Source organism: Sinocyclocheilus anshuiensis, unplaced genomic scaffold (assembly GCF_001515605.1).
Source record: "Sinocyclocheilus anshuiensis isolate Anshui unplaced genomic scaffold, SAMN03320099.WGS_v1.1 scaffold58, whole genome shotgun sequence".
Taxonomy (NCBI): Eukaryota; Metazoa; Chordata; class Actinopteri; order Cypriniformes; family Cyprinidae; genus Sinocyclocheilus; species Sinocyclocheilus anshuiensis.
In genome coordinates this window covers 3,635,509-3,652,299 of record NW_015547688.1, presented here as the reverse complement: position 1 = coordinate 3,652,299, position 16,791 = coordinate 3,635,509, and the positions used below count along the sequence as shown (strand labels likewise).

General features: G+C 35.6%; 1 protein-coding gene and 1 pseudogene across 1 annotated transcript in view; one reads left to right on the top strand and one right to left on the bottom strand.

The window, feature by feature from the left end:
* The window catches only part of LOC107703350 (coiled-coil domain-containing protein 97-like), a 6,589-nt pseudogene extending 5,717 nt beyond the window's left edge, over positions 1 to 872 (top strand).
* A 1,193-nt stretch (positions 873 to 2,065) lies between these two features.
* The window catches only part of LOC107703430 (lethal(2) giant larvae protein homolog 1-like), a 55,956-nt gene continuing 41,230 nt past the window's right edge, over positions 2,066 to 16,791 (bottom strand). Inside the window, exons 10-23 of the mRNA XM_016506055.1 lie at positions 14,630 to 14,847; positions 14,022 to 14,089; positions 13,657 to 13,810; positions 12,744 to 12,848; positions 11,049 to 11,341; positions 9,480 to 9,633; positions 9,220 to 9,340; positions 7,066 to 7,349; positions 6,718 to 6,982; positions 6,506 to 6,620; positions 5,324 to 5,403; positions 4,912 to 5,035; positions 4,730 to 4,831; positions 2,066 to 3,099 (exon numbers count right to left, since the gene is read on the bottom strand). Coding sequence (XP_016361541.1) covers positions 4,753 to 4,831; positions 4,912 to 5,035; positions 5,324 to 5,403; positions 6,506 to 6,620; positions 6,718 to 6,982; positions 7,066 to 7,349; positions 9,220 to 9,340; positions 9,480 to 9,633; positions 11,049 to 11,341; positions 12,744 to 12,848; positions 13,657 to 13,810; positions 14,022 to 14,089; positions 14,630 to 14,847 — 2,060 coding nt within the window. The 3' untranslated portion in view covers positions 2,066 to 3,099; positions 4,730 to 4,752. The remainder of the gene's footprint in view (positions 3,100 to 4,729; positions 4,832 to 4,911; positions 5,036 to 5,323; positions 5,404 to 6,505; positions 6,621 to 6,717; positions 6,983 to 7,065; positions 7,350 to 9,219; positions 9,341 to 9,479; positions 9,634 to 11,048; positions 11,342 to 12,743; positions 12,849 to 13,656; positions 13,811 to 14,021; positions 14,090 to 14,629; positions 14,848 to 16,791) is intronic.

Genomic DNA, 16,791 nt, shown 5'->3' with positions numbered 1-16,791 from the left:
CACATTTTATGAAGGACTGTTTCCTGATCCTGGTAGAGTAGACTACAATGCCGGCTGTTCTGACTCAAAGACTGTAAGTAAGTTTTTATATTTAAAGAATTTGCCACTGATGATTCAAACGTGAGTTTTGAGCAGTGTAGAGTAGCACTTGTTGTTTGTAATTTCTCCGATCACAAATGCAGATGTCAGACAGTATAAGTCATTATAATCCGTAATTATGTCCCTACTGGATGCAACAAATGCCTCGTTTATAATGGGTTTTAATGTTTTTGTCTCGTCGCTCCGGCATCACAGTATGGTAGGGGCGTAACATTTTCGTCACACGCTTGAGGTATCCGGCCAATCACAACGCACTGGATAGCTGGCCAATCAGAGCACACCTCGCTTTTCAGACCGATGAGCTTTGTAAAAATCGACACGTTTCAGAAAGGTGGGGCATAGAGGAGAAACAATAATGTACAGTATGTGGAAAATAATGTGTTTTGAACCTTAAACCACATAAACACATTGCATTACACCAAATACACAAAATACTGTTATTTTTAGCAGCATCATATGACCCCTTTAATATATATTAATTGCAGTAACAATAACTGATATTTTCATTGCAGTGAAGTGGATGAGAATCCAGATTATGATAACCTGGCTATTGTAAGCCATGATGCAGAGGAGCGCTACTTTGATGAAGATGAGGAGGAAGAGGAGGATATGATGCAATAGCCCTTAATGTATAGAATGTTCTCACAACAGAAAAAATAATTTTGATTTTTGTACATTCTTAATCATTTTTCTACTGCTTGATATTTGTTTGTGTAGGTTAAATGTGATTATCAGCACTTTGTTGTCTTCAATAAAAGAGTACTATTTTTCAAGATGATGTTGTGGTCATGTTTAAAGAATTCTCCTTTGAAAAAACAAAACAAAAAAAACGATCAAGTCTTTCAGGTCTGACCTTAGAAGACTCGTGTTTTCATTTTAAAAGGCTTTTGCTGTTTAGCATATTTTAAATTCACATAATCAGTTTTTCATAATGGTTAATAAAACAAATGGGCATGACAGCAGTGTTCCAGACTCACTTCTTTACGTTCATCTGTATAACTATGCATGCAGTCTTTAGTAATCTTAATTATCAATCCCATATTAACTGAAAGACTGCATGGACAATTTGCACCATTAATAATAATGAATTTGATATACTACAGCAAGTATGATATCAAGACAATTTGCATTTTCATTCCACCAAATTCAATTCAAGTCAGCAACTGAACTTAGTATAATCATTTCATAGACATTTCAAAAATTTTTTTAGAATCCGTTCTAGTTAAATCTCATATAACTTGAAGTTGAAATTGGTTTACTTTGATGCATTAAATTAATGGAAAAATGTAGGTTGTCATAACCATCTAAGTATATATGGTTGTTGTTTTATTTTGTTTTTTATAACCATGTCTTACAAGATATATTGAAGTATATTCACAGGCTGTAAATACCAGGAAATGTGGCATTTAAATAATTTGAGCACAGACCACACTGAAAATGCAATAAAATGTGGAGTAAATACTTTATTAACATTCAAGATTTCATTAGCATTGCTATATCTCAAATTAAAATTCTACACAAGAAAAATAACAATTAAATACCTGTTCATAGGATAGGACGGAAAGTAAAGGTTATGTAAGGCTAATATACAAACAAAAATTAAACGACTACAATTAGTGAGGTCCCTTTGACATATAACCAATAAAACAAAGAACAGAAAATGCACGGAGAAAATGTGACAATGCGTCAATACCAAGCAAAGTATTTGTGCAGTTTTCTTTGTAATTACAACGTAAATAGAGCCTTTCACTTTAAAAGTCCTACTTTACTTCTAAAAGCGCACTAACATCTGCATTATCTGACCCAAGGAGCCAATTGTGTCTTATTCAAATATATCTGTGCAACACTTGTCCTATTCCCTCAATGACTCTTTCCCTCAATTAGCTACACTAATGCCTATAGTATAGTAATTTCTTGTAATACTACACAACTGTTGATAATTGCCCCACAAAATGCAGTGTTAGAAATGCCTAGTTACTTGAATGCCAGTGAAATATCTATAAAATACAAAATACCAACCCTTATAAGCCATATAAAATTATTCTAAAGAATACTGTGTAAATAGAAAAAGTCGTTAGCTCCTTCATACCGTGTTAATACTGTGCCAAAAACTGGTTAGAATGACTGCGGCGAATACTCAAAGGTTACACACCATGTTCCTTTAAATGACACACTTCACAGTTAACTGCCAGAATTACTTACAATGGCAAGTGGTTAAGGACATTATTTAAAAATAATAATAAAGACGACTAAATGAGAGGAAAATATCTATCAAACCCACAGGGTCCATAACTTGAACTTTTCAATAGACTCCCGATTTGAGGTCAGAAACCATCACAGTATCATAGATATTGTTGAAAAGGCTGTCAGGAGGGGAAAAAAGCAAACACTTCATACAGAAAGAATATACCTTCATAAATGAGCAGGGCACTTCATATTTTTTTCCCATAATTAAGCTTGAATAGTTATTTTCTGTTGTGCAGTTGGTCGCCCCAAAATACCCTTCGAGATTCGTGAACTGTAGCAGCTATGTATTCTAAATGTAGGAATTTAGCCTAAACTAATGAATGGCACACAGTGAGAGGAGAGGTGACGTGACAAAAGAGGAATGTTAAAAGACAAACGAAGAAGAAAAACTTCACGGGCTCAGTGCAAGTAGCCCCCTACCTGCATACAGACATTGTGCAACATCTCGGCTGTTTTATTGCCCGATCCCTTTAAAAGTCACCTCTCAAATGTACCATTTTATGGCCCCTCAAAGGAACCAACGGTTGTCAGAGAAAAAAAAAAAGGAGGAGAAGAAAACTGGAGGAAAGGTGAAGAAAAAGAGGATAATAGAATGAATCATTCAGTCTTTTGGCACAGGGGAAAAAGTGCAACATTCCCATTGTAAAAACTTCATGAACAATGTTTGGTGCAACTTCCGGAGTCACAAACTGCTCTGTTAAGATCCAATTAGAAGTAACAGTTCAGCTGATGCGTCTTCACCCATAACTGCTCCTGAAAAACACAACATCTTCATTAAGGCTTAAATACTGATGCAATTACATGTAATCACAGGCACTCATCCAAGCACACTATAATCAAACCATTCTGCACTACCAAACATGTCCACAAGGAGGCGAAGAGGTACTTTTTTTCCTGCAAACAAACAACGCAAATTGTCAAAGGCTAAATGAAAACACTGGAAAATGTGTGGTCTGTTCTTAATTTTCTGTACATTAGCAGTTCAGATAATAATGCCTTGGGCCTAACGAGGGAAGATAAGAGGCAGATGCCCTACTGAGCATCAGATTGCAGGATATGGACTGCAGAAATCACAAGATTACATTCCGTCAAGCTCTGCATGAAAAACCTTGTCCGGTAAGTAAAGCATAAATTGACTGCCGTCATTAGCAAACTAGAAAGTCACAAAGCAGGAGGTGAGGGAAGAATTCTCTCAACAAACAGATCTCTGGCAATTCTACACACAAGATGCCTGGAAGCACCATGGTTTTGTCTCTTTGCCTACCTTAACCATGGTTTACTAAGCCATTTAAATTATTTGAAACTAGCATTACAAGCTATGTAGGTTAACTAGTTAAACTACAGTGATGCTACCCTTTTAAGAAAGTAGATACTACCAGACAGTAGTTAATTACAAACAAATAATAATAATACATATACACATCCTTCAGTATCTTTTAAAACAAACTATCAGGGATCATTTATTTTTTTTACAAACAAAGCAGGCTTTATTGGACTCAAAAACAATACAAATCTCAGCAACTGAATGCACTTGAATACACTCATTAATTTTTTTATTAGTGATTTATTCATTTAAAAAACACCCTAATCTAAAGGACATGAAAACAGAATAATGCTGCTGAATAGCAGAATATAACCAAATCATGTACTAAACCACATAAATTAAGGGATAAAAGTGAATCTGTAATAAATACATAAATGATTTAATTAAACATAAGCTGATTCATTTGAGACTATGCTCATAAAAAACCAACTAAACGTACTAATTCACTTGACTACAATGAGTCAGACTTCCCAATACTAAATGATTTTTGTAATATAAATGTTTTATAAATGATGACTGATTCATATCAGTTCATACAAGACAAATAAAATTGTAGACTGTCTTTTTAACAAAAAAAAACTACTAACAAACCCCAAAATGTCTTTCTTTAAAGATTTCCTTCCTTGTGTATTTATAGTATATGTTTTGTGTGAATACATATGTTATGCATGTTTCCCTAACATATTATATTGGTAGTTTAATTTCATTCTTCAGATTTTTTTTATGAAAAAAACTGAAGAATGACATTGCGAAGAGAGAGAGAGAAATTGTGACAGTTTACCAGATGTTGTTTATTATTCACACACAAAAAAAACCCTGCTATACATGCTATACTGCAACAACTGAACTACTGTCACACTACTGATAAATGTAGTGTGGTTTCATCAGTACTTTTTGTTCCTCCTCAACAAAACAAAATGCACATCGTAAACAATATCTAGCATGGATCTCCACATTAAATACCCGGCAGGCTCAGCAGGGTCTATTTCCTCAGTCAGGCACGCCGGGGCCTACTCTCAACAGGCCACAGTGCCTGCTCGTGCTGTAAATGTTCCTCACCTCCAGCTGTCTGCCGGCTCGCCTCAGTTGATGAGAATCCCAGGAGGCCTCCCATCCTCTTCAGTCATGTTCCTGTAGTTATTCTCAGCTTCATCCACAGTCCTAAAGAAGCAAAACATCGAGGGGAGCCCAAAATAAACGCAACTCTAATAGACCAGAATAGATGAGTAAAGAGCGCTCACGTTAAGAAGTCTTTGACGTCCTCAACGGTGAGCTCGCCAGTGGTGTCCAGAGTGACGTCAGCACTGCTGTTTGGAGAATCCAGGACGGGCGAGGACAAGGCGCTCCGCATTTCATCCAAGAGCCCTGAGAGAATGACCACATAGTATCCTGTTTGATCTTTTTTTTTTCAACCTAAGCAATGAACTACATGTTCTGAGTGTGATTTGTATTGTCACAAAAGGGGTGAGATCATAGTTTTAGAAAAATTAACTGCTGTATGAGACATTAAACATCAAGTACATAAATTAGACTTCAGTCAAAGATTCTAATTTCCAGTAAAACAAAAGCACACAAATGCTGGTAATTTCAGCTAGCTGGGAGAAGAATGACATTTATTTTCCATCTGTCAAGACTTGAATGCAGAATTGTTACCTTCAGTTTCAACAGACTTGCTCTCTGCTTGTGTCTTATGTGTTCCATTAGCCTGTGGTGGGAGCGGCGTGCTGGAACCGCTGAAAAAAAGATTGAAATGTGCTGAAAATGCAAAATTATTACTCTCCCCAAATGTCTGGGACATGATTCATTTCTTCAACATGATCATCCACCAAAATTACCCATCTGTACACTACCATTCAAAAGTTTATTTTCTCTTCTGCTGACCAAGGCTGCATTTATTTGATCAAAAATACAGTAAAAACAGTCATATTGTGTAATATATTTTTTTATAATTTTCCATTGGAATATAATTTAAAATGTGATTTATTCCTGTGATGTCAAAGCTGAATTTTCAGCATCATTACTCCAGTCTTCAGTGTCACATGATGCTTCAGAAATCATTCTAATATGCTGATTTTCTGCTCAAGAAACATTTCTTATCATTGTCAATGTTGAAAATTGCTGAATATTTCAGGGAAACCATTATACTTTATCTTTGATGAATATAAAATTCAAGAGAGCAGCATTTATTTGAAAAAGAAATCTTTGTAACATTATAAATGTATTTTCTGTCACTTTTGATTCATTTAGTGTGTCCTTGCTGAATACAAGTATTCTGGAAATGTCTTTGTATATAGTACTCTAATAAGGAATATTAAGGTCTGATTGCCAAAACATGCATCCATGTAATTCAATTCAATGACTTTATTCAATTTTCCATTTCATTTTTTTAAATGGACGGTTAATCTTGACAGTGTATATTATTAATATTTCGCTGCCATTAATGCCATTGATGTCTTCCAACTATCACTTTTACTTCAACAAAAGTTTTCAAATCAGTGTAAAAGCAAATAAACTTAATCCCAACACACATTTCATATATCATCAAAAACCAAAGTAGAAAAAAAAAAACAACTGAATGAGAAATAAAGTCTAGGTTACACGATAAATTTTACCCATAGGATGATGTTTTTACGAAATCGCTTGAGTAGCTCCACCAACAGTAAAATCTCCCTGATACAAAACATAATTGCATATTAAAACTCAAATATCTAATTTGCTGTAACTTTGATGTTGGAGAAATTTCACATTCAGACTTGACAGGCAATTTTCTGGAAACTCAACATAGCACCTGGTCAGAGCACTGTTAAACTGATTAGTGAAATCTCTCTGGTTTACCTGTGAACAGAGAGATCGTGAGGTCGCTCCACATCCACTCGGCACAGCGGCTCTGTGATCACACGAGCCGACAGCGAGAAGCGCTCGTACTCCGAGGGCGAAATCAGGTACAACCCTAATAATATTGAAGGCAACATAGCTGAATCTCATTCATGGGGAAAAAGCTCAAAGCTAGAAATTACTTCCATGCTGTTTGAGAATGAACTACTAACCTTGTCCAGTCTTAGTGAACACGCAGGAAGCAATGCCACTGATGTCTTCTTTGCGGATGCAGTCGTAGCGTGTTTGCGGTCTCAGTGCTGGCACACTGAACACGTGGATGTCACCCAGATTGGTAAGGCACACTAGAGCGTTCTCAGAGTAATCTTCAGAGCTAACGCTGGTGAAGTTCGACAGTGCCACCTTTCGGACTCGACAGCCTTCATGGGCGGTCAACTTGAACTTGGTCTTCGCGCTTACTTTAGGCAGTGTGAAAACCTACACAACGCAAAAGAAAGGTTGTTCACTTCCAATCCATTTTTTTTTCATGATCCAGTTTATTTAGTTGTAAATACCCCAACCTTAAACTGTTCCTCAGAAACAATAAGAACCGAGTGGCTGCCCTGCATGTCTGGGGCCTTGGCCAGATCTCTGGAGACTTCATACGGCTCCGGCAGAGGGTTCCCTCGGCCATCCAGCACAGCGATGGACACCACTGGAGCTCTGTGCATGAGCTGGATCTCCTTCCCCAGCAGCGCCTCCACGCTCTGCTCAGAGAACTTCTCCTGCGAGGGTACGTCCAGAGCGTATGCATACACGGAGCCAGAGTTCGTGCCGGCCCACATTGTAGGTCCGTGATGCGTTCCTGAGTAACAGAGGAAAAATAATGCTGTCAACCAGGTGGCCTGCAGCCATAACAATAAATGTTAAGATCCTGGAGTCTCATTTACAAAACACATGCATGACATGATGCCAGTTCCATAGATTTGGTCTTACTTTTACAAATCCTGATTTGTTACCATCTTTTTTAAAAAGCAAAACTGACATTGAAATACTCTAATTATATAGAGGGGTACATCTCAATGTTCAAGTGTTGACAGATTGTGAAACCTTTACATTTAGTTTAACATCTGGCAAGTGCAAAAAAGTTCACATTTAATAACAATCACTGGACTATGTCTTACAATTCATCTTTCAGTCTCTACTATTGATGATGACAAAAATGAAAATGAATGAATCGAGCTTAAGTACTCAAATGTAGTGTCAAAAAAGGCAAGAGCAAGCTGAACAGACTAAGCATGAATGGGCATGTCATTATTAGTATATTAAGGGCATTACCATTCAAAATTTTGAGGTCAGTATTTTTTTTTTTTTTTAAGAAATTAACACTTTTATTCATAGAACACATTAAACTGATCAAAAAGGCATTCAGAGAAACGACATTTATAATGTTAGAAAAAACACAATTTTTACTTAATGCTGGTCTTTTGAAAAAACATTGCAGTTTTTATGAAAATATTAAGCACCACAACTATTTAACACCAAATCAGCATTTTAAAATGATTTCTGAAGGATCATGTGGCGTAACGGCTACTAAAAAAATCAGTGTTGCCATCAAAGGAATAAATAACATTTTAAATGTATTGAAACACAACATTTTTATTTTAAATTATAATTGCAATAGTCACATTATTACGGTTTTTACTGTATTTATGATCAAATAAATGCTTGGTGAGCATAAGAGACTTCTTTCAAAAATGTAAAATAAATAAATAAATAAATTGTACCGACCCCAAACTACGGAGTAAGCAAGCATCGTTTTGAAATAAAGCTTTGACAAGAATATGAATCTTGACCTTCTAGCAAGCGTTTCCCAATCCTGCGCCACGTGTCCACCCTAGCTCTGGATCTGATATCTAACATCTGAATCAGCTTATTAGTAGCACTCTCCATGACCTGATTTGGTGGCCTAAGTATTTTGTGAGCACATTTTTTAGTTTTCCCTATTCAGTCAGCACAGCTGTTTCAGACAATAGTGACCTAACCTGACCCTATTATTATGTTCCAATAGCAAACCACTCACACTCATAACTGCACAGTACAAATGCAAAGTTATTCCCCCATGATTGTAAATCATTTAAATATATTGCACTAATAAAACAATACTACTTTGTTCAGAACTCCCTCATGGAAAATTCAGCTCTCCCCAAACATGATCTGACCACTATTGTGCAACAGTCTGTTTGAGTCACGAGGTCACATACTGGAAGATGAGGGAAACTGGGCTGCCTTGTGCTTGTGACCCAGACAAGGTAAGGTAATATAATGACAGCGTAAATCATTTCAACAAGCAAACGTGGGCGAGTGTGCAGCAGCCTTGATCAGGTTGAATAATATAAAGCCCACACATTTCACACAGGACAGACAAAACTTAGATTTGGAATTAGATCAACAGCAAAATTGCTTATGCTGATCTGATATCAGTATTTCAATATATTTAATTGAAAACAGGCTTGTACAACTGATAAAGTCAAATTATTAATTCAACTTGAATAATTCACAAATAATCACAATTGAAATTTGTGCAGTATATTTGCACATTTTTTTAAACATCCCAATTGGATTTAATTTATAGGATGGATTTGATATAGTATAGAATCGTAATGTCAAATTCAGTTACATGAAAACTAGTCACACTGCGCCATATTTGAACCCTTGTCCCCCACAATTCTCACCATCTCTGAGGAAAGTGTCAGCGAAGCAGAGGCAGCGCACCACTCCAGACAGCGAGTCGTCTGCAGAGCGGGGCTCAATCCGTCTCTGCACTGGCGCCACCTCAGCATCGTGCTCCTGCACCTGAGGAAGACAAGATGAGCTTCTTAAAGGAAACTAATAACCAACAGGTCAACAGACTCACAAACAATGGCCTCATCCCCTTGAATCACAAAAACCTGTAAGATGGTAATGCATGTATGTGAGACTTCCAGACACTCACTTTACTGGTGGGACTATTAACCACAGCACGTTTCTTCCCCGAGACTCTGCTCTTCCGGATTCTTCTGAAGGACTGGCGCAGGGATTTCTTCAGAGACTTCACTCGAGACAGCGGGCCCTCCATAGCCAGAGAGTCATTGGGGTGTAGAGTGCACCTATGGAAAAACACAAAACCTTCCTTATAGCAAAGTACAGTCACACAAACGTCAGATTTTTAATTATATCCTATGAGGTTATTTTGCACTGTAACTGCTGAAGGAAACCCTTATTCAGATTAAGGTTTATTGCATACCTACAAAAATTGTATTCATTAATTAGGGAATGCAATGCAATGGATAATACATTACTGTTACTATAAATATAAACATTCATAAAATGAGTTATATAGTTATTTTATACAGTTATTACTATTAAAAAATATTTCTAATAAAATTGATTACTATATTATTAATCATCACTTATTAATTAAATTCATTTAATAACACTTAATATAATAATAAATTAGCAGTAAATGACTTTAATAAAAGTATTAATAATAGTAATATAATTATGAAAATATATTTTGTATTTAATACATTTCTTTAAAACAACATTTCTGTATTACTTATTAACTTTTATTAAAGTAATTTAAATGTATGAAATTATTACTATTGTTGTTGTAAATAATAATAATAATAATAATAATAATGAATTTTATTAATTAATTTTCTTTAACAAAAGTATTAATAATAATAGATAATACATAAATATTTATTTATTTTTTAAAGAAATGTATTATAATTATATTATTGTTGTTATTGTTAATAATATAATTAAATTACATTAATAAAAGTATTATTAATAATAATAATAATAAATAATACATTTTAAAAATAATTTTAATACATTTCTTTAAAACAATAACTTGTATTATTATTAATATTATTAATAATACTTTTATTAGAGTAATTTAAATGTATAAAATTATATTGTTGTTGTTAATAATAATTTTAATACATTTAAACTACTTTAACAAAAGTATTAATAATAATACATACAAAAATATTGTTTTATTTTAAGAAATGTATTATAATCATCATTATATTATTATTGTTGTTGTTAATAACAACAATAATAATTTTATAATTGGGTTGGTTATTATAAGCACATTCTAGCAGCAGATGCTGAGTATGCAAGAATATTTTATAATAACAATTAACTGGATTCACATTCACATTTCACATTTTCTTGTTTATTTTTAATATTTGTGTCATGAAATATTTGTAAAATTTAGTTGGAAACGCAGCTTCGGATGAGACATGCTCATCAAGACAATCATGTGTTTATTAATTCTGTCATTATTAGATAGTTGTTCATTTAAAGACCCTGCTTGATTTGAAGATTGGTTTGCACATGACAGATTTCGATTATTAATTTAGTAAATGTAGTTAGTAAACAAATCGAGCCAACCCCAATTCAGACAACTTGAATATCTTCATAGCAAATGAGATAAATCTCTTTCAACTTGAAGCACTGATTAACAAGCATTTGGCAAAGTAACACAGCAGCTTTGGACAGCCCCACGAGTTACCTCGCCAGCACTGGACTTCGCCGATGATAGTCAAAGAGGCCAAAGCCATGACTGGTGCCAAAGGCAATGAGGTTCCACTCTGCGTGCAGGGTTACCGCGGTAACGGCCGCGGGGGGCATGCACTGCACCAGGACAACCGGCTGGAATCCAGGAGCAAACACTACTGAGCCGCTCCTAGGAGGCAGCCGGTCATGACCCTTCCACGTGAAACCCTCTCGGTCCTGGAGCAGGTCCACTGTGGCCACATCAATCATGTGATCGGACTTCTCATCGCTAAGAACCAGAACTATAACCTGGGAGCAGAGTATAGGTTGCAACATTATCACTTATTTTTGTGAAGTCAATAGCCATTTGAAAGCCTAGAGAGCATTCGTTTAATAATAAAGTTGTTATAAAGTCGTTATTTCTGTTTTCTTTGCACACAAAAAGTATTCTTGCAGCTTCATAAAATGATGGTTTAACCACTGATGTCACATGGACTATTTCAATGAGGTCTTTACTACCTTTCTGTGCCTTGACCGTGGTAGTTGTGTTGCTGTCTTTGGAGGGTCAGAAAGCTCTCGGATTTCCTCTAATAAAGCAATAAGCCCCGAGAAGCAGTGGATTACAGTGAATTTATAACAGCTAAGGAGCGTTGTTAGGCACGACGCGACGCGAACCCCCTTAGCTGTTATAAATTCACTGTAAAACCACGGCTTCTTGGGGCTTATTGCTTTTATAAAACGGTTATTCCATATACGTAGTATGGTTTCACAAAATAAAACAAAAAGTGTAATGATATTAATAAAAACAGTATTCTTCCACCAAACAATGTAGCTCCTCAGAAACAGTTGTGGTTGCCAAGCAACAGACAAACGTAAACAAAGGTGTATGTTTGTAGTGTAATTTACAACAGCTTCGAACACGGCTCAACCAATCAGAATCAGGGACCGGAACTATCCGTTTTATAAAATATCTCAATTTGTGTTCTGAAGATGAACGAAGGTCTTACGGGTTTAAGTAACTAACGAGAGAATTTTCATTTTTAGGTGAACTATCACTTTAAGAGGTTATTAGGTTTCATTATGGTTAGGATGTAGCCTTTTTAGACAGCACACAGCAAAGCCGCTTAACTAAGCTTTTTGAAACAAAGCCAAAGCCACTAGAAGGCAAGCCTGCAACCATTAGCCGAAAAAGCGTAACGGCTAATGCTAACGCTTCTGGTCTGGCAGTACGTGGGAAAGGAGACCAGAGGCCGTTTTTTTTCTTTTTTGAATGGATGTCAATGGAGGAGATGCTTCACTACGCTGAATAAACAGCTTTTTTGAGGAAACGGCTTATCATTTAATGAATCGACAGCCTATCTGCTAATCTACAACATGTTTTACACCAAACAATACTTTTGGATTTAACTATTTTTAGAGTTTACCACGAAAAAAAATGCCATTTTATAAGAGAAGTCACTGACTTTTTGCGACATTCAGCTTACGGCATTTCTCATTCATTCCTATGGGATGCGCAAACGGTGATTGAGTGTCGCACAAATCTGACTGAAATTCAATGACATCAAGGCTGTAATGTTATTGGTTATTAAGTAATACAGCCGCAATAGTAAGTAATACAGACCGTCTCATCCCCCTATAGTAAGCTAATCTCTGACAAAGCTACTGAACTAAAAATATATTTGCATTAATCATTAAAAACTAGGGATCCTACTTGTCCAGCAGTTCCAGCCACCACCAGTTTTCCGCTGTATTTACAGACGCTGATCTTCTGGATTGCTAGTCTGGGATCATCACTGTATGGGTCAAAACAGCCCACCTGGAAATAAATGAAAAGCAAACACGGACTGTTATTCTTCTTCGTTGATTCTTAAGGCTGCACAAACAGAGCTACAATATCCCTTTTATGAGGGACGTTTAGTACAAAAACACACCTGAGCCAATCAAGTCCATTCTAACCATAACAAACAAAATATCTTCCACATGCCAAAGAAAAGTCAAATACCATCTATACAGCCTTAAAGAAAAAGCTTCAGCCATATAGCTCCACATGCTATGGACAATATAATGCAATCGGTAACAATATAAGACTGCATTTTCTTCCCCTCTAGACGCATTGACCCTCAACAATGTCTAATCCCAGCCAAACAGCTGCGGACAAAGACTAGAACAAAGAAAAGAGGAATGTGCATATTATGAGGGGGAAGAAGAGAAAAAAAACACAAAAAAAAAAACAGTAAAACAAAAGCAACGCAGAAGTGCCATCCAGAGCAGCAATGTGCTTCATCTTCAGCAGACGTCAGCAAAGCATTTCAGTCGTCAGACACAGTCTGCTTTTAATTAAGGTGCAAAAGGAATCGACTCCAGTGTGAATCCCATATGCTAAAGTGGGCCACGCGCCAGACTGCAGTTGGTGTTTTAGAGAAGCTGAAGAAGAGGAAAAGGTGGATTAGGAAAACAAAAAAAGAGAAGAGAGAGGTCGAGAAACTTGCTAAAGCTTCCCTTGTTGTGAAAGAAAACAGTGAGTAAAGTAAAATAAAATAATGTCCCGGTGTTCAGATGATGTGATTTAAGTTTGTTTTAAAAGTAAAAAAAAAAAATCATCAGATCTCCCATAAATCTCTGACCTTTCTGAAAGGAGGCCATTCCTCCTCCCCGGCCTGCGTCAGGCTGTCGTTGTGGTCGCAGTCTGTCTGAAAGATGTTGGCTGTGCTCAGTTTGTACAGCGGTTTGAGCGACACTCCTGACGCATCCCAGAAACGCACTGTACCATCCTCGTGACTAAAAAAAACAAATACAATCATCCTGACAACTGCTCCAAATAAACAGGAATGTTTTAATTAAAGCCTGTGGGACGTTTTATCAAAGCATTGAAGAAAAATGTAAGCAGCTGTTCAAATAACTTAATTTTGATTTCTCATTAGTGATAGGAAGAGATAAAAAAATTAAAAAATATAATATAATATAATAATAAAATAAAATAAAATCTCACCCAGTTAACAGCAGTTCTTTCTGCTTTGGATCAAGTGTTAAGTTTTTCCCTCCACATATTGGCCAATTCTGTCAAAACACAGAGGGGGAAAAAAAGCACACTCGGGGCGGCCACTTTAACAAAACAAAAAAAACATCTGGCAAACTTTAAATTCTCTAATGAAATAACATTAAATAAGAACTTTGATGCTGGTTTGTGTCTTATTGGTGGTTGTTAAATAAAATCCATTTCAGAAAGACTAAGCTATTAAATCTAAAAATACAGTATGAGCGTGCTGTATTAAATCAATTCATTTATATAACAGTGACAAAAAAAATGAAGGGTGGTGTTTGTTTTATGATGTTAATGTTATACACATAACAGATGTTTTACTAAATGCAAATATTTAGTATTCTGCTGAAGTGAAAGAAAAACGATACATATGTAAAAGCATGAAAGCCAACTATATGTCAGTTATGAAAATGTCAGCACGTCGTTTTACACATTCTCCAGAATTTGCAGGTCGATTTTAAATCCATTCTGCCAAATTTCCTGTTAAACCAACAGAGGGCATGTGGGAAAAAAGCGCTAGTTTTGGGTTTCTGTATGGGGTCTTTTAATTCACCCACCTCATAGTTCTGCAGAGGACACTGCTGCTGGCCCGCACTGATCACTCTCTCCCACAGTTTGGGCGGCACATTTGAGATGTGACATGAACAGGTGATGGCAGAGGAGTGCAGAGGAGCCAGATAGGGAGCAGGGACAGTGGGCCAGCCAGCCATCTGAAGATCAATCACTACCAGCTCCTCTTCCAAAAGAACCACAAGCGCTGATGGGTCATCAAATTCTGTGAGGCACAAAAATAACTGAGGCACAAAAATAACTGAAGTCCATGCACAGCAAATAAAAGAAAAAACATTTAGCATACGCATGTATCATCAGTGATTTATTGCACACTTATTACAGGAACAGCTCCGCAGAAGCAACCCAGGTCAGAAGCAAGTGCCCCGATCAAGAATACAATGGTGGTAGCTTAGTAACTGCCCCATGTAAGAGTTTGAAAGTGTAACTAGGGCTGGGCGGTATGATGGTATATACCAAGGATAGACAGTGTTGCTTTCGTCAACGAAAATTATGACTAAATATCGTCGTCAACGAACCTTTATCACGTGACGAAAACGAGACGAGACGCAACGTAAATGCTGGTCATGTGACGATGACTATAATTAAATGTATAATGCAATATTGTTGACGAATAAAAACGAGACTAAATGTGGTTTACAAAATAAAAACTATGCTAAAATGTTTTTTCATTTTCGTTGACCAAAACGAGACTAAACTAAATGTTATAACGTTATTTCGTCTCGTTTAGTCGCGTTATTATTATTATTTTGCAGTATTTCTGTTTCCTGTGTCTCACTTCAGGGGCTGCATCAGGTCGCACTGCGCAGACACAGGCGACGTCACTTCCTCAAGCCCCACTCGCGGCATTATTTAGAAGACGACAACAAACAAACTTAAGTCTGACACAGATGGCCGTGTTTATGTAGTTGCCGTTGAGACTGCTGGTTATTTGGTTCAGTAGTTGACATAGTTCAGTATTGTTTGTTCTTTTCTGTCAACGAATTCCACTGTATGCAGCCAGTGCTTCCCATCCCATTATATCTCTCTAAGGTCCAAACCATTTGTAGTGTTATATCTTTTAATAGTTTTTATGATGCAAAATCTGACTTCAGTTTACAAGCAATACAAGTAACAGACACACACATTTTATTTGCACTTTTTAGTATGTTATTGTAGCTCGAGCATTCAAGCACCTTGTTTCTCTTTGTTAAACTTGAATGTATTAATTTTTTTCTGGCACTGTCATGTGATGCCATTTTATTTATTGTATTTTATTTATTGTTTTTATTTATTTTATTTAAGTTGACTAAAACTTGACTAGACTAAAAAGAGTATGAACGTGACTAAAACTAATAAAAACTAAAATGACAGCTTCACACAAAGACTAGACTAAAACTAAAATTAAAACAGGCCACCAAAAACAACACTAGATAGACATGATACTGTCAAACTGTTCAGATTCTGCTGGACCATTTATATGACGGCATATTTATGGTACACTTTTACATAATTTGAGTGTTCTTCACATTGATGGCAGACTTATTTGTTCTGAAAAATCATAATCTGGTTTGCATCCGTCAAGTAAATAACCAATAAATATTAATAAAAACAACAACAACAAGATTAATAATAATCGTAACAGCATAATAATAATAATAAGTAGTAGTAGTAGTAGTAGTAAATAAATTATTACATTATTCCACAACAACAATAATCACCATCCATTATTGAATAATAATAATAATAATAATAATAATAATAATAATAATGTCTTATTCAATAAACAACAACAACAACAACAATAATAATAATAATAATATAAAGTAGTAGTAGTAGTAGTATTAAATATCAATTATATATTATTCCACATATATAGATTATATATAATTATTATATATTATTCCACAACAATAATAACCATCCATAATTTAATGAATTAATAATAATAATAATAATAAATATTAATTATATATCATTCCTAGGGATGTAACGATTCACTCAACTCACGATTCGATTCGAGATTTTGATTTCACGATTCGATTCGATTCACGATTATTATAGTTTTTTTTTAACAAAATGAGATTTAAGACAAATTATAAATTAAATGTGTCCTTTTATTATTGCTTGGACAAAATGCTGCACATTTCTTTGTGAAATTGAAATATAA